The sequence below is a fragment of the Populus trichocarpa genome, chromosome 1 (genome assembly GCF_000002775.5).
Source record: "Populus trichocarpa isolate Nisqually-1 chromosome 1, P.trichocarpa_v4.1, whole genome shotgun sequence".
In the NCBI taxonomy this organism is placed as follows: Eukaryota; Viridiplantae; Streptophyta; class Magnoliopsida; order Malpighiales; family Salicaceae; genus Populus; species Populus trichocarpa.
The window spans coordinates 12,523,172-12,548,560 of NC_037285.2; the positions used below are offsets into that span (position 1 = coordinate 12,523,172).

General features: G+C 36.8%; 3 protein-coding genes across 6 annotated transcripts; 1 reads left to right on the forward strand and 2 right to left on the reverse strand.

Annotated features, from left to right (window-relative positions):
- Window positions 1-214: 214 nt before the first annotated feature.
- Window positions 215-13,638, forward strand: LOC18096762 (protein ROS1A-like). Of its 2 annotated transcripts, XM_024582765.2 has the most exons (20): window positions 217-1,036; window positions 1,253-2,419; window positions 3,410-3,793; window positions 4,295-4,385; window positions 4,498-5,324; window positions 10,383-10,453; window positions 10,557-10,636; window positions 10,733-10,817; window positions 10,902-10,993; window positions 11,071-11,139; window positions 11,260-11,296; window positions 11,392-11,474; window positions 11,609-12,034; window positions 12,155-12,191; window positions 12,284-12,341; window positions 12,548-12,684; window positions 12,777-12,842; window positions 12,968-13,082; window positions 13,167-13,205; window positions 13,318-13,638. In XM_024582765.2, the coding sequence occupies exons 1-20, from the start codon at window positions 595-597 to the stop codon at window positions 13,476-13,478; spliced, it is 4,467 nt and encodes a 1,488-aa protein (XP_024438533.2). In that variant the 5' UTR covers window positions 217-594; the 3' UTR covers window positions 13,479-13,638. The 2 variants fall into 2 exon arrangements, with proteins under 2 accessions (XP_052308707.1, XP_024438533.2); XM_052452747.1 differs by lacking the exon at window positions 12,968-13,082 and having other exon boundaries at window positions 215-1,036; window positions 13,318-13,428.
- A 737-nt stretch (window positions 13,639-14,375) lies between these two features.
- Window positions 14,376-17,049, reverse strand: LOC112326830 (pentatricopeptide repeat-containing protein At4g17616). The gene is given in 7 exon segments (XM_052449986.1): window positions 14,376-14,859; window positions 14,862-15,165; window positions 15,167-15,385; window positions 15,422-15,504; window positions 15,507-15,790; window positions 15,792-15,870; window positions 15,873-17,049. Coding segments are annotated over 7 exon segments (1,695 nt in total). The 5' UTR covers window positions 16,294-17,049; the 3' UTR covers window positions 14,376-14,554.
- A 140-nt stretch (window positions 17,050-17,189) lies between these two features.
- LOC18096760 (calcineurin B-like protein 9) lies at window positions 17,190-21,862 on the reverse strand. 3 transcript variants are annotated; one of them, XM_024596787.2, is made up of 9 exons: window positions 21,689-21,862; window positions 20,981-21,160; window positions 20,401-20,483; window positions 19,763-19,822; window positions 19,292-19,400; window positions 19,113-19,165; window positions 18,189-18,269; window positions 17,595-17,707; window positions 17,190-17,489 (listed from the first exon to the last, which is right to left on the reverse strand). In XM_024596787.2, exons 2-9 carry the CDS (start codon window positions 21,057-21,059, stop codon window positions 17,426-17,428), a joined length of 642 nt encoding a protein of 213 aa, XP_024452555.1. In that variant the 5' UTR covers window positions 21,060-21,160; window positions 21,689-21,862; the 3' UTR covers window positions 17,190-17,425. The 3 variants fall into 3 exon arrangements, with proteins under 3 accessions (XP_024452555.1, XP_006385374.1, XP_052305915.1); XM_006385312.3 differs by having other exon boundaries at window positions 20,981-21,167; window positions 21,689-21,861; XM_052449955.1 differs by lacking the exons at window positions 20,401-20,483; window positions 21,689-21,862 and having other exon boundaries at window positions 20,981-21,158.
- Between the last annotated feature and the right edge of the window lie 3,527 nt (window positions 21,863-25,389).

The following is a 25,389-nucleotide window of genomic DNA, read 5'->3' on the forward strand; positions in this document are numbered from 1 at the left end:
ATTTTTTAAAATTTATTTTTGATATTAAAATTTTAATAGTTCAAAAATATCTAATTGGTACAATTCTCATTGATTAAAAAAAAAAGAGTATCATTAGTTTGGTAAAAATCAAAGCGGAAGCTTTTAATAAAAATCCTCCACCAGGTTAATTAACTGTAGTGAAAAAACACTCATGCCAGCTCTAGCTGTCTCCTTAAGAACATAACTACGTTTGCTTTGCAGGTCGTCAAACAAATCTCTCCAATACATGTCTCTCGTTTTTTCCCCTCTACCTTCGTAACCAACCGAGATCACAGCAGAGGCATATTGACGTTTTCGCTCCATGCAATTCTGTTCTGATTTTTTCCTGTCTTTACTCGCCTACACTGTGTTTTCAGATATTATATTCTCCAATCTCAGTTGCAATTTTATCAGGAATTATTTTATTTTATTTTTTGTCCACAAGAACTTTTCTTAATCTGTTGCTGTAAAAAGGGGTTTTTTTTATTAAAAAAGAAAGGAAAATGGCTTGATTGGTACTAGGATTGTATAATAAGCTTGTCAACACTAAAGGTATATCAGAGGAAACAAAAAGGCAAAGAACTTGGCAGTGCAATGGAGAAAAGGGAGCCTGCTATACAGAATGTTGGTGCTCCAGTAACTCCAGAAAAGCCCCCGCCTCTGTCAGCAAGGCCACGACCGGTCTATGTTAAAAGGTTCTCGGAACGTGGTTCACAAAGTTTTCTGGGAAGAATCGCAGCAGAAGAGGCTCGAGACCCCATTTGTGCAATTATTACTGCCGCGGCTTCCACAAGCAAGAATGAACATCCCAACAATTGCAAGTATTTGGAAACTGGTGCTGTTTTTCAGATAGATTTGAAAGAAAGCATCTATGACTGGAACGGTAATTCTACCGCTTCTGTTCATGGTACTCAAATCTTCGGAGACTCAGGAGGTCTGTCCGAAGAGGGTTTTCAATCTGAAAACCATAATCTTTTGTCTATTCCAGACCTGGAGGAGAGTGATAGATACAGAGAAAAATGTTGTGTGCTTCCTTGTAAGTGATGTCAATTTTTTTTCTTTATAGTATTATCTTGTCTGTGCACATGGAAGTAATTCTTTTCTTGAATTAGTTATTGTTCTTTTTCTGTTCTTCCTTTTGTTCTAGGAACTAGTGATAGTTTGACTAATAAAATATGTTGGATACAGTAGTAATTACCTCGTAAGAATTCTAAACAATCGGTATTTTCTTACCTGATGAATTGGTATGCAGATGGTAAAGAACAAGATACAGAACATGGTACAATCTCTCGTATGAATTATGAGATGCTTGATCATATTGGGTGCTCAAATCCAGTTGAGCAAGTTGCGATTTCGACTCCATTGCCAAAGAAAAGTGGCAGCAAAAGACCAAGAAATGGCATGGATCAGAACAAAAGGCCAGTGAAGAAACCCAAGAGGAAGAAACATAGAACGAAAGTAGCTGTTGAAGGTAAACCAAAACGAACTCCTAAAAAGATGTCAAAGCTTGCAACTCCGAAATGTATGCAAGAGACAAAGGAGAAGAGGAAGTGTGTTGAGAAAGCTCCTCCTCCTCTCAGAAATAGCCAAGAGAGTTCAGTGAGAGAGCATCATAAAGAAGTTGCTGAAATTCCAAAGATGGAAAATCTGCCAGTTGATGACAACAAGATGGCTATGGTTAGCAATGTCAACCATGATTTGAAAGATGACAATAAAGATTCGACTATGCAGCCTGGCATGGATAACGATAGTGGATCAATGGTTTTGTTGAGTGATGATAAATTGGGGTTCAAGTCAAATGAGAATGAACTAAGATGGAACGTTCGTGAAATGAGGTCTGCAGGAAAATTTTGGCCGAAACCTGGGTGTCAATATAATTCATTACAGGCTTATAGAAGGGTATTTAGAGTAGACTCCTGTGTCGGCAATAGCAGAGAGGTTGGGCCTAATGTTCCTAAAAGATGCATGAAAAAAATGATCAAGAGGGGGCGTAAATTGAACCTGTTCAGCTCTTTGTGGTCGTCTCACTTTAGTTGCCATGAAAGAAAGAAGAGATCTAAGGTGTTTACTCCAAGAGTCGATCCCACTTCTCTCAATGCAAGATTCGCAGAGAAAGGGAAGGATTTAGAAACAGCTCCTCGGGATCATATACCCATTCCTGGAGAACAAGAGTTTCAAATAACCGACAAACTAAATGGAGAAAACCGCGAAACTCTAGCAGAGGGATGCGTTGAGGAAGGGCTTTCTCTTAAACAAGCTCTAACCAATGAAGTTAATGGAGTTCAAATAGTCTGTGAGGCTAAAGCACCAAGCTACTCTGAGATGAGACCCTCTGCTGCAAAATCAAAGTTTGAAGATGGCAAAAGCAAACAACAGTCGCGGAAAAAGAAGATCCGAATCACCGACAAATCAATAAAACGTACGTTAGCTTCCCTCTACTAAAATCTCTGTTGCGATGCTAATGTAAATTGTTTACCTTATTTTCTAGCATTCATTTCAACTTTTTTTAAATCTTTTTTTTTCTGTGATGTGTGTTGTTTATATCTGATAACAGTTACTATCCCAAATATATTCGAAGTGGATAAGAGCATTGGGGTTTTGGGACATCTATAGAACTTCTAAAATTCTGTGCCAGTGGAAAATCTGTCATCAACTAGAATTGATTGGAGGTTATGGACAAAGAAAAACAATTTTCTTGTAGAGGGAACTAGCAAATAATGTGCAAAAAATGCTGAGCATTTCTAGTTGTGAGAGGGAAAAGAAGGATGACAAGAGAAACTAGAGTCAAGACATCATGAAACTAGTGTAGAGACTGTCAGTTGATAGTTTTGATTAGTAATTAACTTCTGACCTTTCTTCGCAAGTGTCAAGAGCAATGGTCGGACTCTTAGTTGAAGAAACATACAACGATCTTGCTTTTATACTGACCTAATATAATTCTATCAAGCAGCTCTGGGAATCAAGCAGCAAGAGATAAAATTCCAAGCCAAGGAACTTGTAACTCCTGGGGTACTACTTACTAATAATACGTTTTCTAGCTTCTTTTGCTCAACATCGAATGTAACTAGTATTTATGCATTCACTTTCCATCAAACAAAAACAGAGTAAAAATCTTCTAAATTTTCCAGTGATCACAGTTTCTTCTCAAAATATACGTAGGGTATATTCATGTGGGTGAATTCGATTTTTTTTTCTTCATAGTATTTCTGTTTTATTTTGTTCCACTGGTGAAAGCAGCACAAATTGGCAGCTCGGCAATACATGCTTCTTCATCCACTCCCATCCCACTAGCAGTACTTTCTCAATTCTGAAAGATTTACAGAAGCTTTACACCATGGCTTTCGCAAGTTCTTTTATTAAACTTTATCGTCTAGATGTGGAAGTGACGATGGGTAAAAATATTTTGCAGCTGGACCGAAACTTTTCGATGACGAAAGTGGGATTCTTCTTAAGACAGTTAAGCATGCTGTAATGGATAAACTTGGTGATCTACTACGGAATTCAAGCATCAATGACAATAAGAGTGAAAAAAGGGGTCCTGGCAGACCAAAAAGTAAACCGGAACATGTAGTTGACGGACAGAATGCTTTAATTCCCTATTGGGGTCGTGGAAGAGCAAGACATGAAGTTGATCTAGATCCAGAGTCATTGAGAAGGTGGAACCAACTAATGAAAATAGATAGTGGAGAGGGTGAAGAAGAGGATGGAAAAAGGAAAGAATGGTGGCAAAGAGAAAAAATAACTTTCAATGGACGAATAGATGCGTTTACTTCTCGGTCGCATCAGTTTCTAGGTACTTTCTTGCTGACTACCATTGCTTTACATCTTTTGATTGAGAATTGTTTGAGGCACTTTCTTCTCTGGAAATAACAGTTCAACATGCCATACCTTTACTTTCTTGTTTTTTCTTAGCATAGCCATCCCATTATTTATTTGGGAAATTGAAGAAATTCGTCATCTAATCTGAACATCCGTTGCCTTCTTGGTATGTATATGTCGATAATATATTGAATTTGGACTAGCTGATCCCTAGCTAATGAATCCTGAATTTGATGAACAATCTGAGAATGTGCCGTCATCTCTATACTTGACAATATTGTTAATTTTCCATCCTAGTTGTCTTTTAAGTTTTTAACATAGACATCAAGAACCAAGTTAATAAATCAGTGCTGTTTTTGCAATTTTTAAGAAAAACACTTCGAAAGGAACTTTCAATTCCTTAGTCATAACTTATATATCTGTATTAAATTTAGAAAGATATATTTAACTAAAGTAGACAATACATGCCTCACAGGTGATAGGAGATTCAGACAGTGGAAAGGTTCTGTTGTGGACTCAGTGGTAGGAGTTTTCCTAACCCAAAATGTGTCAGACCACCTATCAAGGTACAAAATAAAAGTTATCTGGCTTTTTTTTTTCTAATGGAATGTTGCTCATAGAAAAACAATACACAATTAATGAAGGGAACTTTGTTTAACTTGTTGCTATGGTTGGCAGTGCTGCATACATGTCACTTGTTGAAAATTTTCCAGTTCAGTCAACGAGTAATCAACAAGCGTCAATGACCATAGATGGCCAAAAACCAATTGAGAGCAGCATGACATCCATTGGAGCAACTTATGATGCAGATGGAAACCGATATTTTGTCACAGAAGTACCTGAACCAGATATGAATCATGGGTCCAAAAATTTACCAGCCGAAAAGGCTACATGCTTGCTTCAAGAAGAGGTACAAAGACGGAATGGTATTGTGAGATCAGAACCTGAACCGGATATGAATCAAGGACACAAAGATTTGCCGGCCGAAAAGGATACGTGCTTGCTTCAAGAAGACGAGCAAGGACAGAATAGTGTTGTGAGATCAGAATCTGAACCAGATATGAATCATGGACCCAAAGATTTACCCGCCGAAAGGGCTATATGCTTGCTCCAGGAAGAGGTGCATAGACAGAATGGTATTGTGAGATCAGAACCTGAACCAGATATGAATCTTGTGTCTCAATATTTACTAGTTGAAAATCCTATGTGCTTGCCTCGTGAAGTGGTGCGAAGACAGCCTCAAAATTTACCAACCGAACAGCCTATATGTTTGCCTCATGAAGTGGTGAAAAGACAGAGCGGGAATGAAACTGAAAAGAAAAACAGAAGCCCGAATAGGAAAACAGCTTTTAAGGAGACTAAAAAGACAATTCCGAGAGGGAAGAATAAAATTGTTAAAGATGTGGTACTTAGAAGGAGGAACTGGGAGAGTTTAGGAAAGATCTATTCTAGACCAAGAAGCAAGGATCAGATGGATTCGGTGGATTGGGAGGCAGTAAGACAAGCAGAAACTGTTAGGAAATGAAATATTCCCGTGTATAGAATAGCAGAGTTGTATAAAATAGAAGATATGTATTTATTCACTTTCCATTGTAATGCCTAATATGTCGCTACTGAAGCTACAATGCAGCAACTGATTCCTGACTTGTAGGAATCAGTTGCAGCCTCCCTGTATAAGTATATGATTCAGTATCAATAACAATTACTCTGGTAAATTCAATCTTTCTCTTCATTCTTTTCATGGTATCAGAGCTGGCTTAGAATCCTAATCCATTACTGCAATTAAATCTCTCGCCTAGCATCTCTCTTCTTCAGCCACCATGACCAACAATGAAACGTCATCAAACCTAGAAGCTCATACAGATTTTTCAAGAGGGAATCTGTCAAATCCCTATTTCACTCACCATTCAGATCATCCAGGTTTGGTTTTGATTTCCAAACCCTTGAATGGAGACAACTATTCTACTTGGAAAAGGGCTATGACCCTGGCCTTGAATTCTAAAAACAAGCTAAGTTTTGTTAATGGCTCAATCAAAGCCCCTTCAGAAGAAACTGATCCTGAAGGATATGCGGCTTGGTCTCGATGCAATGATATGGTCCATTCATGGATTATTAACACTCTCAATCCAGAGATTTCAGATAGCGTGATATACTACTCTACCGCCCATGAAGTTTGGGAAGACCTTCATGACCGATTTTCTCAAAGCAATGCACCCCGTATGTTTGAAATTCAGCGAGATATCGCTTGTTTTAGGCAGGAACAACTTTCTGTTTCGGTGTATTACACAAAATTGAAGGGACTGTGGGATGAACTTGCTTCCTACAATGATTCACTACATGGGGCGCAACAAGATCAACAAAGATTAATGCAATTTCTGATGGGTTTGAATGAGTCTTACAGTGCTGTTCGTGGACAAGTTCTCTTGATGAATCCCCTTCCTTCAGTTCGGCAAGCTTATTCCTTTGTCTCTCAAGAAGAAAAGCAACGCCTTTTGAGTTCAGCACACACCATCAATGATTCCGTTAACAGTGCAGCCATGGCGGTTCAAAGCAACAACAGTAAGTTTAATGACAAAGGTGAGCGTTCCTACCATTCCTTTAGATCGCAAGACAGATTGACAGATAATTTCAGTGGAGGACGCAGATTTGAACAGGACAGACGCCGGTTTGGACCTAGACGAGGACGGCCTCATTGTTCCCACTGTGGAGAACCGGGACATTGGGTCCAAACCTGTTATGAGCTCCATGGGTATCCAGCAGGGCACCCCAAGGCAAAGCACAATTCAGCCAGACGCTTCAACCATAACAACAAATCTGCAGCAAACCATGTGTCAGAAAGTTTTGCTAAAGAAAATGGCAAGTCTGTTGTTGGAATTTCAGAGACCCAATTGAAGCAGCTCTTATCTCTTCTTAATGACAAAGGCGCCGAATCCAGTTCTCAAGCACATGCTGCAACTACTGTAACCAAACCAGGTTTGCCTAAAATTGCTTCCCGCAGTTGGATTATTGATAGCGGGGCAACGGATCATATTTCTTCATCATCTCAATCATTTTTTCAACGAGATAACAATTGCTCATTGCCTCCTGTATTACTGCCTAGCGGGGAAACAGCTAATATTGTTGCAAAGGGATCATTGCCTCTGAATTCCACTTATTATTTGCATGACGTGCTTTGTGTACCCACATTCAAAGTTGACTTGATGTCAGTCAGTCGTTTGACAAGAGGTTTGAATTGTTCGGTAACCTTTTTCCCTTATTGGTGTATTTTGCAGGATCTGGCTACGAGGAGGATGATTGGTTTGGGTAAACAACGTGACGGACTATACTACTTGGTGGCAATAGCAACGAAGAAATCTATGGTTCAACCTTCCCAACCATTACATCGACCAGCCTGCAACCTCACCATCTCATCCACTGATCTCTGGCATAAACGCTTAGGCCATATCTCACCTCATCGTTTAAGTTTCATTGCCCAACAATTTTTAAATTTTTCTGTTCAATCCAGTCATGTTTGTCCTATTTGTCCTTTGGCTAAGCAAAGTCGCTTGCCTTTCAATTCTAGTGTCATTTCCTCTATAAAACCTTTTGAAATAATTCATTGTGACATTTGGGGTCGTTATCGACACCCTTCCATTTCTGGTGCTTATTATTTTCTTACTATCGTTGATGATTATACACGTTTCACATGGATATTTTTGATGCGACACAAAACTGAAGCTCAATCTCTTATAAAACGCTTTTTCAGTTATGTTCTCACACAATTTGAATCTCCTATTAAAATTTTCCGAAGTGATAATGGTGGTGAATTTATATCACTTCGTTCCTTTTTTCAAGATAAGGGTGTAATTTTTCAGCATTCCTGTGTTTACACACCTCAACAAAATGGGGTTGTGGAACGCAAACATCGTCACATCTTACAAGTAGCTCGAGCTTTGAAATTTCAAGCTCAACTCCCAGCCCAATTTTGGGGAGAGTGTGCTCTTACTGCTGTCCACATCATCAATCGACTCCCTTCCTCAGTGCTCTCCTTCAAAACTCCATTTGAACTTCTCTATTCAAAACCGCCTTCTTTTTCTCATATCCGGGTTTTTGGTTGCTTAGCTTATGCTACCAATGTACATCCTTCTCACAAATTTGACTTTCGCTCAATGCCCTCAATTTTTATTGGTTATCCTACCGGTCAAAAGGCATATAAATTATTTGATTTATCTTCCAAAAAAATTTTCACTAGTCGCGATGTGCGCTTTCATGAACATATTTTTCCTTATGCATCTGTCAAACCCGGTTTTGTTCAACATCCTTCACCCATTGAATTTGGTCCTATTCCTCTTCTAACTCATGCCACGACTTCTCTTTATTCCAGTCCACAAACTTCTCCTCCTGTTACAGCACCTGCACCTTCCTGTTCACCGCCATTTGCCTCCTCAAATCCCCACCCCTCATCACCCCAGCCTCCACCCATCCTCCGCACCTATACACGTCGCCCTCGGCCTTCTGACCCAATTCCCCCAGCTGAAAATACACCACCACCCGAACCCGCCCCACCTGAACCCAGTTGGCCTTCTGAAAATCCACCACCACCCGAGCCCGCCCCACTTCGTCGCTCCAGTCGCCATACTGCTCCACCAGCCAAGCTCAACGACTTTGTCTGCTCCAATGTTTCCTCCAACCAATCAGCCACCTTACTGCCAGGTCCATCCAAAGGTACGCGATATCCCATGGCCAACTTTGTTTCATATCATCGTTATACTCCTGCATATCACGCATTTGTTGCTCAGCTCAGCACCATCCCAGAGCCTAAGTCTTATGCAGAGGCTGTTGTTCATCCTGAATGGCAGCAGGCCATGCGCTCCGAACTGGATGCTCTCCAAGCCAATGGCACTTGGTCTCTCACCTCCCTGCCGTCAGGCAAGACACCAATTGGCTGCAGATGGGTCTACAAAATTAAACACCATTCGGATGGTTCTGTCGAGCGGTACAAAGCTCGTTTAGTCGCCCAAGGTTTCACTCAAATGGCAGGAGTCGACTATCATGATACATTTTCTCCTACTGCCAAAATAATCTCTGTCCGTTGTTTACTTGCCTTAACTGCAGCTCATGGCTGGCCCCTGCACCAGATGGACGTCCACAATGCTTTCCTTCACGGAGACTTAGCTGAGGAGATATATATGTCTCTGCCACCAGGTCTTCGGCGCCAGGGGGAGGATCATCTAGTTTGTCGCCTCCACAAGTCCCTTTACGGTTTAAAACAGGCATCCCGCCAGTGGTTTGCCAAATTTTCCGAAGCTATGCATTCTGCTGGTTTTATACAATCAAGAGCAGATTATTCTCTATTCACCAGGAAGCAGGGTATGTCCTTTACTGTTCTCTTGATATACGTTGATGATATCTTGATCACTGGAAATGATCTGGTTAACATTGCTGCAACTAAACAATTCCTGCATAAACATTTTCATATCAAAGATCTTGGTGATTTAAAATACTTTCTTGGAATTGAGGTGTCTACTTCAAAGAATGGAATTTTCATTTCACAACGTAAATATGCACTGGAAGTCATTGAGGATGCAGGTTTGTCAGGTGCTGCTCCTATTAATACTCCTATGGAACGGGGCTTGAAATTATCAGACAAGAGCACCCTGCTCAAGGATACAAACCGGTATAGAAGATTGGTGGGTCGGTTAATTTATTTGACTGTATCAAGGCCAGACATAACGTATGTTGTACATGTCTTGAGTAGATTTATGCAGCAGCCCCGAAAACTTCATATGGAGGCAGCTCTTCGAGTTGTTCGATATCTAAAAGGTGCACCTGGCCGAGGCTTATTTTTCTCTTCGAAGAGTGATTTAAAATTGAGAGCTTATTGTGACTCAGATTGGGCAGGCTGTCCACTCACTAGGAGATCTACAACAGGCTATTGTGTTTTTCTTGGACCTTCACTGATATCCTGGAGGTCGAAGCGCCAGAAAACAGTTTCGCTTTCTTCTGCTGAAGCAGAATACCGAGCAATGACAGGAGCCTGCTGTGAGTTAACATGGTTGCGATGTCTACTGAAAGACTTGGGAATTTCACACCGTGAATCTGCCTTACTATATTGTGACAATAAAGCTGCATTACACATTGCAGCCAATCCAGTGTTTCATGAGAGAACTAGGCACATTGAAATGGATTGTCACTACATCCGAGACAAGATTCAAGATGGTTCCATTACTACAAAACATGTCGACTCTGCACATCAACTAGCAGATGTCTTGACTAAGCCCCTGGGAAAAGAGATCTTTGTTCCTATGGTTAGCAAGTTAGGAGTGCAGGATATCCACTCTCCAACTTGAGGGGGAGTGTTAGGAAATGAAATATTCCCGTGTATAGAATAGCAGAGTTGTATAAAATAGAAGATATGTATTTATTCACTTTCCATTGTAATGCCTAATATGTCGCTACTGAAGCTACAATGCAGCAACTGATTCCTGACTTGTAGGAATCAGTTGCAGCCTCCCTGTATAAGTATATGATTCAGTATCAATAACAATTACTCTGGTAAATTCAATCTTTCTCTTCATTCTTTTCAGAAACCAGCAAAGTTGCCAGCATCATCGAAGGACGTGGTCAGCAAACTATTATTGCGGGAAGAATCAAGGTTTTGGAATTTGCTACATGTTCTATACTTTCTAGTCAGAATTTATCATCTCTTAACTCGGTTATTTTCTTCTGAATATAACAATAACCCCATCATTTTACAGCAATTTCTGGATCGAGTTGTTGACATGCATAAAAGCATAGATCTCGAATGGTTACGATATGCTCCACCTGATGATGTGAAGTAAGTCCACATATAAGAAACTCATCCAAGACGGATACGACTTACTTTCTTCACAAATCTTCCATCTTTCTTCACTACCTTGTCTTCTACTTACAGGGATTACCTGTTGGAGTTCATGGGATTGGGCTTGAAAAGCGTGGAATGTGTACGACTTTTGTCTCTTCAACAGGTTGCCTTTCCGGTAAGTCACAAAATCAATGCAGCAATTACTCGTTTACCAATTAAACTTGCCTATAAACGCAACAATCTTTATTTCTTTGACAAGGTTGATGTAAATGTTGCTCGGATAGCGGTTCGTTTAGGATGGGTTCCCCTGAAAGCACTCCCTGGAAGCCTTCAGTTCCACCTTATAGAAGAGTAAGTACCATACACCGATAAGCTTCGCAGCTGATATTTTCGGAGTTCAAATGAAATGAGATATTGTTTTGGTGCAGGTTTCCGATATTGGACACCATTCAGAAATACCTCTGGCCCCGACTATGCGAGCTTGACCATAGAACACTGTAATTCTCAAATTTCCGTTTGAACTATTTGTTTCACATCTGTGCATTCCATTCGATTATGAGCTGCTTTTTCGTGATAACCAAGAAACAATTACTGACTCCATATACTTGCCAAAGCAGCTATGAACTGCACTATCACATGATAACCTTTGGAAAGGTCTGTCATCACACTATATTTCTAGTTTTGTTTTTAAAATTTTGATTCTAATCTAGAAAAGGTAATGGTAACAATGCGCCTTGGAATTTATGCAGGTATTCTGCACAAAGGAAAACCCAAGGTGCCATGCTTGTCCAATGAAAGCAGAATGCAGACATTATGCAAGTGCACAATCAAGGTTTGAAACTCATCTCTTCAATTCTCGTTATTAAATCTTACTACAGGAAATATTAAAAATCTCGACACCTTTAGATTCTTTTTTACTGATGGTTTGTTATTCGCATAAAATCTAACATAAGAAATTGATTGCAGTGCTGCCAATCTTTCCCTACCAGGACCGTCAAAGAAAAGTGTGGACCAATCAATTGTTACCAGCAAGCCTAGTAGAAATTCTAGTTCACTTGGAAACAATTGTGATGTCAAAAATCCAATGTCAGTTACCCTTTTAGATGCCAACAGAACTACAGAATCTCGTCGAGATGTTCACACTTGCAAACCCATAGTTGAAGAGCCAAAATCACCACAACAAGAAGAGGACATTGAAGATTTTTCATGGGATGGATGTATTGAAGATGAAGAGATCCCCACTATCAAACTCAATCGTGAAGAGTTCAACCCAGATGGGAAAAAGTCTCCATACAGCAATTCTATGTCGCAAGCTTTAGTTTCTGTGGGGACTACTCCATTGTCAGCACCTAAAATGAAGCGTGTGACCTCTTTGCGGACTGAACATCAAGTGTAAGTAGAAATTTCTTATTCATGTCCATAAATTAGTATAATCTCTCTATGAACACAAGTATAGGAACAGTTTGTTTAGATTTAATCTTATATGCTAATTGATTTTTTACTCTAATGTAGGTATGAACTTCCAGATAATCATGAGATTTTGGTTGGGGTGAGTTAGAGTTCCCTGACACTTTGCGATGTAATAAATTAATGTACCTGCTTGCTTTAACTCCATTTCTGACTGTACTCTAAATCATACAGCTAGACAAACGAGAAAGGGATGATTCAGTACCTTACCTTCTCGCTATATGGCAACCAGGTACACTTTTATGATATAATACTGGAAGAAAGGCTGGTTTATCCAAGTCGTCCAACAATAGCATCACATGCAATATTGCAAAACATTCAGAATATTTTTAAAAGTTGAAGTAAATGATGGATTTACTTGGTAATTTTCTAGTTCTCTTGATTCATTCTTGCTAAATGAGAGTATTTAATTAAACCTGGGGCAATGCTTCATGCCAGGTGAAACTCCGAATTCAAGCCAGCAACCAGAGAAATTATGCAGCTCGCAGGGATCACAACTCTGTGATCAGAAAACATGTTTTGCTTGTGAAGGTATTCGAGAACAACAAGCTGGTATAGTTCGTGGAACAATTTTGGTAAGCGAAAACTGTGTTTATGTTCATGTTGTTATTGTCAGAATAATCAAGTCGATTGTGTAATGAACTAATGCAAAAGAACACATGCGCAGATACCATGCAGGACAGCTCTGAAGGGAAGCTTTCCACTCAATGGCACATATTTTCAAGTTAATGAGGTGAGTACATTCAAAGGGAAAAAAAAGAGGAAAGAGAGAGTTCCAGTTGTAGGTATTTGAAGCCATAAGCTAGCGTTTAACATCAAGTTATTACTCTGAAAAAAAGTATATTTACCACCACGCAGGTATTTGCTGATCACAAATCTAGTTATGACCCCATTATTGTTCCCAGAGAATTGCTATGGAACCTCGTAAAGAGGACTTTATATGTTGGGTCATCAACAAAATCAATATTTAGAGGTAAATAACTCTCCTTTTATTACAAAATGAGAAATAAAATACATAGATCACACAACTGACAGATAACATATGGTTCTACAACAGATTTGTCATTAAAGGAGATTCACCAAAACTTTTGGACAGGTATGGATTCATATCCCAAATCATTGATAAAGTAAACTAGGCACTACGTACTGTCCCAGAAAAAAATATTGCTAGAATCATGTTTTTTTAAAAAATATATATATATTCTCAGGTTTTACTTGTGTGAAAGCATTCGAGCGAGGAACAGGTGCTCCAAAACCTCTTGCAAGGAGATTCCACTGTTCAGCAAGCAAGATGGAGAAGGAAGGAAGGAAAAAATCAGGTGCTGTAAGAGATGATGCTAAAGCCATCACGCTAAAGAATGCCTTATAGTTTGAACCAATATTTGCATTCGTTCTCTTATTCTAATTGTTGAACATGATCCGTTTTTCAAAAATATTAGTTTGTCACACCAAGAGCATGCATGTCTAAAAAATAAAAATAAACCAGAAAACATAATTGTAAGCATGCAAAGACTAAAAACATATAAAGATACCAGCATTAATTACTTATAATCTAAAGCGTGCGGGGTGAGTCACACTATTTATCTCCTCATGTTTTATTATGGTTGGCTAAATGCATTATTCATTTTATTTTTTTTATCTTTATTGGTTTTGTTATAAATTTAAAGGGAAAATATATGAAATGAACATTATAAAATAAACTTTCTCCAACCGTATTATTTACATCTTTATGTTTTATCGTTGACGATTTTATTTAATTTTTTTTCTAAGTTTGCTATATATTTAAAATAAAAAAAATATTAAATCCGGTTGGTTGAGTTTATGATAGAAGTTTACTTTAAATAATTAAAACGTGTGGAGGTGAATATCATTCATATTATTTACTGTAAATAATATTATCCACTGTTTTTATTTTAGATTTTACTATAAATTTAAAAGAAAAATATATGAGGGGAATATTTTGCCGCACTCCCCTCATGTTTTACCTTACAATTTGGATAATTCATTTCATTTAAACACGAGTTCTCTATCTCTCTTCGCTTATCAGCAGAGAACCATGCTACCCTGCAGAGAAAAAATCATTTCACAGCCAGATGACCATCTTATTCAAGCCTCCAAACTTCTATGAATGCCAGTTGGGTTTGTAGGCCGACTTAACAAGTTATTTGTAATCCAAAGAATCTGTAGCAACCAGATGGTGCCGAGTTACATCCAAATAGAAGGGTCTACGAATGGATTTTTTACTAACCTTTTGGATTATGATTGCTATAAAACATCAGGTCCATCTGACCCAGAATTCCCTTGCACTGCCACAATTTATGCCGAGGCATTCACATTCAGCTACTATGGATCAAAACTGTTGCAAGAAAAAGCTTCAGCTTTGTAAGGCCAACCAAGGGCATTGGTTTTCAGATGCCCTAAGCACTTGAAAACTTGAGGTAGATATCAATCAATTCCAACCCACTTCCTGAATGCCTTGACACACTCAAGGCTCTTTCTTTGAGCCTCAGTGCTTGCCTCCGATGCTTTTAAACTCCAACATAGATTCTTATGAAGCTTCAAGAAGTCATCTTTATACATCCACTTGTCACGATACATATTACACTCTTCCATATAACCACTGACCTCCATTGCTCTCTCAAAATAAGCTCCTCGGATAAAATCCAGTGGCAAAACCTCATAGAGATCCCTACTCCCCTCGAAGTCCTTGCTACCAGTGTTGCTCTTGATACCCCAGAAGGAATAGCCTTCTCTTCCTCTCTCATTTCTCGAACTAAAAAGTCGATCAGATCTGATTTACTAGAGGAAGATGATGCGTTATTTGCTGCTTCTGAAAGACTAAGCAGTGGCAACAATCTCATCAGACAAATTTATAACAAAACCAGCTTTCCTCATTTATCATAGCGTGCCTTGGCTTCTTTGAACATCTCTCTGCTGTAATATGCAGTTAAGAGTGCCATATGTTGGGTAAAGCCTGTGAGATCCCCAGCTGCATCCATGTCGTTCAAGATGTCATGAGCCATTTCCAGCCAACCTAAGTGAATGCAAGAATCAATCAACATCAGAACATAAACTGGACTGGCCGAATGCATGAAAGTCCTGTTGAATGCAAAGTAGAAGCTTTGAAAGCTCAGAAGTTCTCCCATGTTTTCTGTATCCATTGACAAGCTTTGCCAGGGCTCTGTTACTAAGGAGAAGTTCTCCACTCCAAAATATTACAAGCTCTTGTTTATGCATATCTAAAATGAGCTCTGCAGCAGAGTCAATGTCATCAAACTTTAAGTGTAATTCAACAAACTATCATAAAGGAGCACACACTCTTTCAACTTTATCCTTCAATTTCTTGATCCCATCCCTCTGCCCATTCATTTCATGGATCTGGGCAACAATAATGGCGAGTGTGCGTTGTCAATAACACCTGTTTGTGACATCAAATCAACTATTTCTTGGCCTTTCAGAGATGATTTGAACCTCACACAAGCATCAAGAACTAGATTGAATGCCATTGCATCAGGTTTTACCACTTTAGCATGAACGCTTCTTTTAGAACTTAAAGGTAGAAAACCATCTCACATCTGAACCAAGAAATTTGACGCCAGACATGTCCCAATCTCCATCTTCACCGTATGTGAAACCACTGACCATAATATATGCAACGGGGGCATATTCTCCCTCTCTAGTCACCCTTAGAATCATAGAGGTAGGAACAGGCATATGAGCTCTAGCTAAGGAGAGTGGGATCTTTGTCAGGACTGGAACTGAATCAAATCCGTTTTTCCTTTCAATGTTAGGAAGACCAGATCACATGCTTCTTATAACCAGTGAGAGTCAGATGAGTAGGAAACTAGAGAAATTAACCTACTGACCTAGGAACCCACAGGAAAGCCATATTGATTCTTGAAGTCAATAGAAGTTATCTAAGCTTCATCTACTTGATGATCCTGCAATGCAACTTCAAGCTTTCTCAAAAGAACAACATCAGAGGAACCTCGTTAACATATCCTCTCATCAGGCTGACTATCACTGCCACTGGAAAAACGCTGGAGAGCCACAAGCTTATACTGTTCACAAAATACACCTAATGACCGAAATATTCCAAAGATTTTCTTGGAAGAAAATCCTTTACTGTGATCTGCAATCAAGGTAGTCTTCTGAACAGCTGAAGGCACAAAGACCCCGCGCATAGCTGTTCATGAACCCTGGATGCAATGGAATTTTTCATGACAATATTAGTGCCATAAATACACCATTAGAGCTGTAATGGAATTTTATGATAGTCGGTGATGGTTGTCAAATGGATTCATCTAGTGGCATTGCTGTAATCTTAAATACATTGTGGGTTTATGATATTACGCCTTTATCCATTTGTAATAAGGTTTCCGCTTGTCTATATGAACCTTGAGCTTCACGATACCAAGAAATGACAAATGTAGGTGGAAGAATGTCCTTTATTGGACAGACTTTTTCATGACAAGTTTCTTTTTTTTAACTTGCCAGTAATGAGATCGAAGAATGTAAACGTGCAATGTCATCTCTAAAGGGATTTTTTTTATTACACTTAGCCACATCTTGGTATGATTATGGATTGCCTCTTCGGCCAATGGTTCAATAACCTATACGATTCCCTAGAAAAAAAATAACAATAACAATAATAATTTGAGCCTACAAAATAAAAGGTTAAAATTTCAAAACTTGACGTAATTCAGCCGCTGCATTTAGCTATATTAAGGTAATAAACTTGGCACAATCCCATTCAACTCTAGTAAAAGCTATACTAAGGTTGGACAAAATAGAAAAAAAAGACTTGCTTGAGGCCTCGATCGAGGGTCAGAGTATCAATCTTCTTGCTAGTTAGAGCTTTAATAAAACTCAATTCTATGACTATCTTATTCAAGAAATGAAAAGGTAATTAATAAATAGTTTTTTTGTTTACGACTATGGAAGTTATTTATGCATTCCTTCAATGTTTTTGCAAGGGACCAATTGGCTAGCCTTATCTACACTTTTCCTCGCCATCCTACTGAATGAATTTCTTATGGTTACATGGACAAAAAAATTTAGTGATAGCCACAATCAAACAAAAGAGAACTGTGATGCAACTCTAATAACTGCTGCAGAGTTTTAACTCGCTACAGCATGGATTAGAGCAATAATGCCTTTGCAGTTGAGATGAGAACCACAAAAACTAATTTCACTCGTCAATGTGGAAAGATTGCAACTCAAACAGACACACTTCTCTTTTTTTTTTCAAAAATCAAGCGCTTGTGTTTCAATCTAATTGCAGTGACATCCTATGCTACTTCCTCTCTTCTCCCTCTATGAAGCAATCTCATCCACCTCAGAATTAAAAACAAAACTTGGGAACGTTGTTGAGATATCCCTGCATTAATTTCAGGCAAGAAAAAAAAACTGAATAATTGAAAGAAGAATTCGATAACAAACTGCAAATTATAAATATGGGACTAAGAGACGTTTTATTTTATACCTCAAGTAGGGGAGGGTCATTATCTTTAACAAGGATGGATTTCTACAGACAAATGTTTCCCACTCAGACTTGTCTATCTTCCCATCTTTGTCTACATCAGCGTCCAAGAAAGTCTGTCCAATAATAAATAAAAACTTGGTCAAGAGTTTCTTGGAAACTGAAAAATAAAAGAAATACTCGAATATTGAGACAAACAGAAAAAACCATGTCATCATGCAATGAACATCCGCCTGATGGCTCAATAGTTCAACGAGGCATAAAAACCATTTTGCTTTATGGTAGGTATAACAAGTGTGGACCACCCAGAACAAACCATTCCCTAGAGAGATTATTATCAGGGTCTAAGTTTTCCAGTTTCTTGGTCTATCATAATTTGTCTGCAGCTTAAACTTTTCAATTGCTCCTGGATGATTAAATGAGAAAATCATAAATGTTTTTTACTATTTCGCTACTACATGGCAATGCTGGATCTCAACCTAAACAGATGAACAGGTGGTTGATCCTGAATTGGTGTAGTGCTAAAAGAAAAGAAATCAATTCACTTAAAAGAGACATGTAAAATCCAAAGTATTTCTGATGGATAAAATAATTCACCTTATCGAGAATTATCTCAACTGTCTCATCAGCTAACTTCATTTCCGATTCACAGAGAAGTGCAATCAACATTTGCTTAACCTGTCAAACAATCACAAACAATCAGCAGGCCAGCAGATAGTTTCGATAAAAGGATAATCAAATGAAAGAAATGAGTCTGGAAGATGTGTTGCGCTTTCTCTTCAATAAGCTTTTCAATTCTAACAATTATGTAACTTAATGATCTTGAAAGACCAGCTAAGCAAGCCGTAGAGAAATCTGATCGAATTATTAAAAAAATGCCATAGGCAGATGACAAAAAAACTATTTCGAATCAGAAGAATGAAAGAGATATTGAATTCATACTGAGAAACCAAATTTTAGTCATCTGTGATCTTTTAAGCTACAGTTAGTACCATCAGCTGGTGAAAATGATAGTTTCCAACAACAATAAAGGAAATTAATTATCATTTATTTGAGTTGTCTATCATACAAGGAGACTACAACCTCCAAATTGATGGGGAAAATCAAATACAAATATATGATATAAACTTCTCAGATACGCCAAACCACAAAGTGGAAGTAAATGCTAAATGATTTGCAGTGACCCCAAAGGGCATTTCTATTTTGTATGGAAAGCTGTTGAGCCTCTTTTATTCCCTCAGAGTGATAAACACTGAACCTAAAATATGCTCAAACCCCAACCAAACCATACTCTCTACTGATTATCCACAACTTCTGTGAAAGTTCGGATATGGAGACAAAAGTGGCAGGTAAAAGAACAGCACAAGGGGTGTAACGCAGCCAGAGACCATCTTTGCATAGGGGTTCTGTTTCCCTTAACACCCGCAGGGGGGGGGGGGGGGGGGGTTCTCTCTCAGTCCACAAGCAAAACTAAGAATTCTAAATCACATTCATAAAATTAAGAAAAAAATATAATCATACCTCTTGGCGCTCAATGAATCCCGTGTTATCAAGATCATATAGTTTGAATGAGACTGCAAGAAATTCCAAACAGTAGAAGTTAGCAGACAGCAAAATGAAATGAAGCGGATCATGCAGAATACAATGACAACTCCAGTTTATGCAATTGAAGATCATCACATAATATATATTCAACTTACAATCTATCTTGACTTCTTGTGAGGCATTGGGATGGAAGACATTGAGTGATCTAACAAAATCACTGAAATCAATGACTCCCTTGTGCTTAACATCAAACATGTCAAAAATCTGCGTGCAAAGTTGTTTGAATGTTAAAACCAATCCAACTGAATGGAATGTGACCAGAGCAGTGTTTATAATGCTGGTTATGAAAAAAATACAAATCTTACATGGTGTTTCTAACTTGATGCAATGATTTATTGATTCTTCTTATAGACTTATTATTAATTTAGAGAAAAAAGAAATAGTTCGCTCCGTATAGAATTTCAGGACAGATCCATGTTCAACATATACAATTAAGATAACAATAACTATAGTGCAGGTCAGGAAAAAAAATGAAATAACGCTTTTTAAACATTACAAAGGGCTGTTTCTCTGCTCAAATGTTTTTTCTTCTCAATAAAAGAGAGTAGAAAAGGTAACATGAATACCCTATCTGCAAAGAGATTCTCTTTCTTTCTGTTCTTGAAAAGGGCCAACTGAAACTCTTCCTGCATACACAGAGACAGAGATTAATCATATATGGTTGAAAAAAGAAAACAATTTACATAAGAGATTTGTCGCCAAAAATCATAAAGATCACTATCATCAGTGTGGGCGCCATCGTGATCAGCTTTAAAATCCAACATGCTACTACTATCTGTGAGCAACTGAAGCATTAATCAGTGCATAACATCCTCTAGGTTAAACAGTCCCCCCTACTTATGTCTTCAAATGAGCTTCACGTCACACAATGTGAGCAGAAATGGAACCCAATTTCAGAAAATCCGTTTCTTGAATGATATTAAATATCTAAAACTAAATTCCTCTTTTTTTTTTGCCATGAAAACATAGTTTTTCAACAGCAATTCTAAACTTTAATTGGAACTATCCAATTCGAAACAACAGCCTTCAGGGGTAGCACAAACATAGACTGCCACATAAAGAAACTCTAAAAGAAGATGCACAAAAATGCACCATCATTGCTGAAGAGAAAAATTTAAAACCAAAAAAAAAAAAAAGAGTACCGACAGATGAGGAAAAAACGAGTATGTTTTTTTTTTTAAAAAAAAAAAACCATTAATGATACCTTGCTTATTAACCCATCGTCAACCACAGAACTGCTAATGCTCTTGTATAATTCAAAAAGCGCTTCAACTTCACTCACACTAACTGCAGAATTAAAAAAATGGCATACAGATCAAAGACTATCACAAAAAACAAGAGCAAGAAAAGGAGCGTGTACAGATATGTGAATGCATAGGTACAATCGCACACGGACACAAGGAAATGAAGGCATGCTAACTTCAGACACTAAAATTTCATACCTGTTACTTTCAAGAAATAAAAAGTAATGGTTTCAAATACAGCAATAGTTTCAAAAAACATTGCAAAATTATATAATAAAAGAACCCTAATTCGACATAATTTCTCTTTAAGATTTCCTTTCCTTTTTAGGCTAGACAGTTTATCTTTAGGCCTCTCCAAAACAAAAGAAAGTTTCCTCAATATCCAAAAAAAAAAAAATAGGCTTAACATGTCACAATAAACCAATTAGAGCTGAACTGTTTTTATGTTGAAGGAACTTGAGAAACCCGAAAAATTGATTTAGAACCATGAGTTTGCAACCCCATGAATGGAAAGATTAAAGAACTAGAACAGCAACTTACAAGCTGTTTGAGAGGCAAGGGCAACAGGGTCCTCATGTCCAGGGAACTGTCTTGGTACTTTGGAACTAAAACAGCCCATTTACTGGCAGAAGAGAGGAGGCAGCGCAGCAGCCAATTACTAGACTTTTAAAGCCTAGCCTTCACTGACTACAATTCATCACCAAAATCATCTTCTTTTTTCTTTAACCTTGCCAATTTCAAAACCCAAAAGATCAACACCCACACAAAACAAAACAAAAATAGTAATGCAAATAACTCCCTCAGCAAAAAAAAATCCCATTTTTCATTTTACTTGATAAACAATAACATGAAAAGAAGAAGAAGACGACGAACTCAGCGCGATAAATTCTGTTTTTCAATTACTTCCAACCAACATATCATTACAACTGCTTGATTGAATATTAAATAAAAAGGAAAAACTTCTAGATTTTACTAACAATCAACAAAACTGTTTGATTGAATATATGTGTGTGTGTGTGTGTGTGGGTGTGTGTGTGTGTGTGTGGGTGTGTGAAGTTAAGCGCTAGCTTTCACTGGCTGCAATTAAACACCTACAAAACACAATTAACGTCGCAAGAAATAATTTGTCGTATCAAAAGAAACCACAAGCACAAGAAACCTACATAAATCGAACAGAGAGAACAAAATATAAAATTACAATGATAGAAAATAAGAGAAGCAATTGGGCATGGTAGAAGAGAGACTTACCACAGCAAGGAGGAAAAGGAAAAGGAAGAAATCTTGGGAAGGGGGGTTGAAGCGTTCGGAGAATGGGAGAGAAAGGGACCCCAAAAGAAGGAGGAGAAGGGAAGGACAGACAAATAAAAAAGAAAAAGCAAAGCTGAACAGAAAACTAAAGAAAGAGGGGGAGAGAGTTTGTAGGTGTGACCATCTGTGTTACTCACTATATAGAGACCGTGATCACACGGCTATTATTTACTTTCCCTTCTCTTTTGATCACGTACCCCGCCCTGAATTTTCCACGCTCTTTTTTTTATTATTATTGTTTCTGGCTTAAGAAAAGGATTAGAAACGGGCACGACGCCACGAAACAAATAGGCACGTGAAGAGTACGTGACAGGGAGGAGAGTGGGTGAAGGAATTTGGTAGTTGGAAGTTTGGAATCATACCTTAGTAAAAACTTGGAAGGAAAGAAACTGAATTTTTTTTATTCCATATTTATCCTTATTTTACTATTAGTACTATTAGTTATTTTCTAAATTTTTTTTAAAAAACACAGAAAAAAATAAAAAATAAAACTCATGTTATATTTAAAAAATAAAAATATTTCTAAGATTTCTCTCTCTTAGTTATATCTTTTTATTTTCAAACGAAACTTAGAAATATTTTCTATATTTATTTTTGTTATGAATTTATTATATAGGATGCATGCACATGGTATGATCTCCTTTTGGCAAAGAAGAATATATGATTTCATTTTAAGAACATATTTATTATTACGATAATGGTTATTTTAAAAGTGTTTTTTTTGTTAGAAAATACATCTAAATAATATTTTTTTTATTTTTTAAAATTTATTTTAATATTAACATATTAAAATAATTTAAAAATATAAAAAAAATCAAAAATTTTGGAAGCTACATTCCCGAACAACAAGCTCTTAATAGTCCCTTAACAAACGGTTATTTTTTACATTAACTTATCAAAATAATTTAAAAATATAAAAAATAATAATTTGAAACAAAACAGTTGGGTAATAGTATGTGTTTGATTTGGAGAATTAAATGCAAATCTTCTGCTAGCATTTTAAACTTGAAAACCGATTATTTTTTACCTTTTGGATGTTTATACGGCTTAGGTTACATCAGTAAAAGTAATTAGAAGATAATGGTAGAATAATGAGGTGTCAGTTTTTTCCTTAATCCACGGACGGATAACTGTTCCACGTGTATTCTACAGCGATGAGACTTGGAAATCCTCTCCAAGCACTGATCACATGCCCCTGGTTTTGTTCTTTTCGAATGCACATGAAAGCTCTGCTCTGTCCATGCATTATTATGTTTTGTACAGGGTAAAGATTGTATTTTAAAAAATATATATATTTTTTAAAATATATTAAAATAATATTTTTTTATTTTTAAAAATTTATTTTTATATTAACGTATAAAAATAATTAAAAATTTTAATTTTAAACCAACAATATTTTAACTGAAATATTAAACACCTCATGAGTTCACGAACACAACTACACCTGGAAAAAGGTTTTCAGAAAGGTGTGGAGGATGCTTATAGCATGGAATAAAAATCTTTTGAAAAACCTTAAGAGGTATAATTTAAATAGTTAGGTTTTAGGTTTATTTTTTATAGATCACCGGTTCGAGTTCTATAAACTTTAAGGTCACTGGAGGTTTATATGATTGTTAACTTCAGAGCCTGTGGGATTAGTCGAGGTGCGCACAAACTGACCCGGACATTCACATTAATAAATAAATAAATAAAAACTTTTGAGAAACCGAGGAGCATCGTCCTAAATTTTCACGACCATATATTTCTCAGTTTGTCAATTACCATTCCTACAATTATGGGGTGGCATCAATTCATGCACGGTTAGGCTTTTTTTTATATAAAAAAACAAAACAAAAATATATATAAACTAATTCTTTCCTGGTCGGTCTTAAACAAATCATAATCACAGCCTTTACATTTTGATTTATTGTATGGTGAGCTCAATCTAAAATATCAATGTAATTAATTTCTATTGTTGATTTAATAATTAAAAATGTTTGCTCTATTGGTTGACTTTCTAAACTCACACTTTACAAAATACCCCTCTTGCATTTGCAGCATATTAATATATTTATTTCTGAAAATCGCTGGTCTTCATGACGGGTTTCATAAAGTGGTGTATACGTTGTGCTATTAAACAGGGCTAGCAAAATAAAATAAAAAGTTGACTTTCCATTTATTAAATGGATACATTAAGAAACTGTGCATATTTTTGTTTTTTTTTTTTGTTATAAATGAAGGGCGATGATGCAAACCGTGTTCTCAAAAAAATTAAAGTTCTTTTGTTTTTTTGTTAAAATTTAATATGTTTTGGATCGTTTTGATGTGATGATATCAGAAATGATTTTTAAAAAATAAAAAAATATTATTGACATGCATTTCAGCACGAAAAGTTATTTGAAAAACAACCATAACCACACTGTCAAATATACTATTATATTAAGAAAATATAAATAAATATTTTTTGAAATTATTCAGTATTTTTTTAAAAAAACTGCATGTATATGTCACTTTCAACGGGAACCCTTTTTCTAGCAGCATGGAGGTGTGTCTCACGGCTGCATTTTCTATCTGTTCGCTTCCTATTGTTAAAATATATTATCTCCTGGATCTCGAGAATCCACACAGTGGAAAATAATGAATCTTACGCCTCCTAGTCAACGATCAACTAGGTGACACGTGCTCAGTTCTATTGTCTATTACTCTACTTATTTATTCTAAAATCAACATTATTGCTCAAGTTGTTCGAGTTCTGCTGTAGCAGTATCATTCCACTTGTCTTTGGTTTGTGTAGCCGAACTGTAGCTCTACGACTTGGACAAACCTGTTAATATTTTTATTTATTTATTAGTATAGATAATTTTTAATTTATTTAATTAAATACATGTATAAGCTATTTAATTAACATCAATGATATCCCCTGCTCAATCCCTCTCATTAATTTTCTTGTTGCCTTGTATGTATTTAAAGATTTTGTCGTGCTTTTGGTTTTTTTTTCTTTTTTTTTTCTTATTTATAATAATTGTTAGTGGACTCTGTCGGTTGGGATCCGTTGGCTTACAAAACAAGAGAGATCCCAGGAGGCATCGCCTTTTCTGCTTTCCCTTTATTCGATTGTTTTGTTGCCATTAACTTTCATGTTCCAAGAACTAAGAAGGACTTAGTTAGGTTTAATCAAGCTTATACACATAATTAACAAAAATTAAAAAAAAAAAAGAGTTGAATTTATTCTTCACCTCCTACCAAAAGCATTCTTTATTGAAACGACAGTTATGTTTCATTGTTTATTTATTTTTATTTTTTTATAGAAGTCATGACGAGTTGAGTTTTTTATAATTATTTTTTATTTAAATTTTATAGTTTTATAATTTATTTTGATTTGTTTTTTTATGATGTTATTATTGTCACATGGTCTAGTTCACGAGTTTGGCAAGTTAACTCGAGTTGACCTATGTCGTTTTTTATGTTTTTTTTTCTTTTAACGTTGAGTTGATTGAAAATTACGCTTCATGTTTTATTTTGATTTATTTTTTATGGGGTTATCATGATCTTGTGACTTGGATAGTAAATTTGACAAGTTACCTTAAGTTGACTAATGTCAATCTAACATGTCGTGGTCTCAATATTTTTTTTTAAAAAAATATTATTTTAATTTTTTTATT

Coding starts and splice junctions, on each gene's coding strand:
- LOC18096762 (XM_024582765.2), top strand. CDS start 595: ATGGAGAAAAGGGAGCCTGCTATACAGAATGTTGGTGCTCCAGTAACT. Junction 10,818..10,901: donor TTCAACAGGTTGCCTTTCCG/GTAAGTCACAAA, acceptor TTCTTTGACAAG/GTTGATGTAAATGTTGCTCG. Junction 12,342..12,547: donor TCTCGCTATATGGCAACCAG/GTACACTTTTAT, acceptor GCTTCATGCCAG/GTGAAACTCCGAATTCAAGC.
- LOC18096760 (XM_024596787.2), bottom strand. CDS start 21,059: ATGGGCTGTTTTAGTTCCAAAGTACCAAGACAGTTCCCTGGACATGAG. Junction 20,484..20,980: donor CCTTGCCTCTCAAACAGCTT/GTAAGTTGCTGT, acceptor TTAATTCTGCAG/TTAGTGTGAGTGAAGTTGAA. Junction 19,823..20,400: donor ACGATGGGTTAATAAGCAAG/GTATCATTAATG, acceptor CTGTGTATGCAG/GAAGAGTTTCAGTTGGCCCT.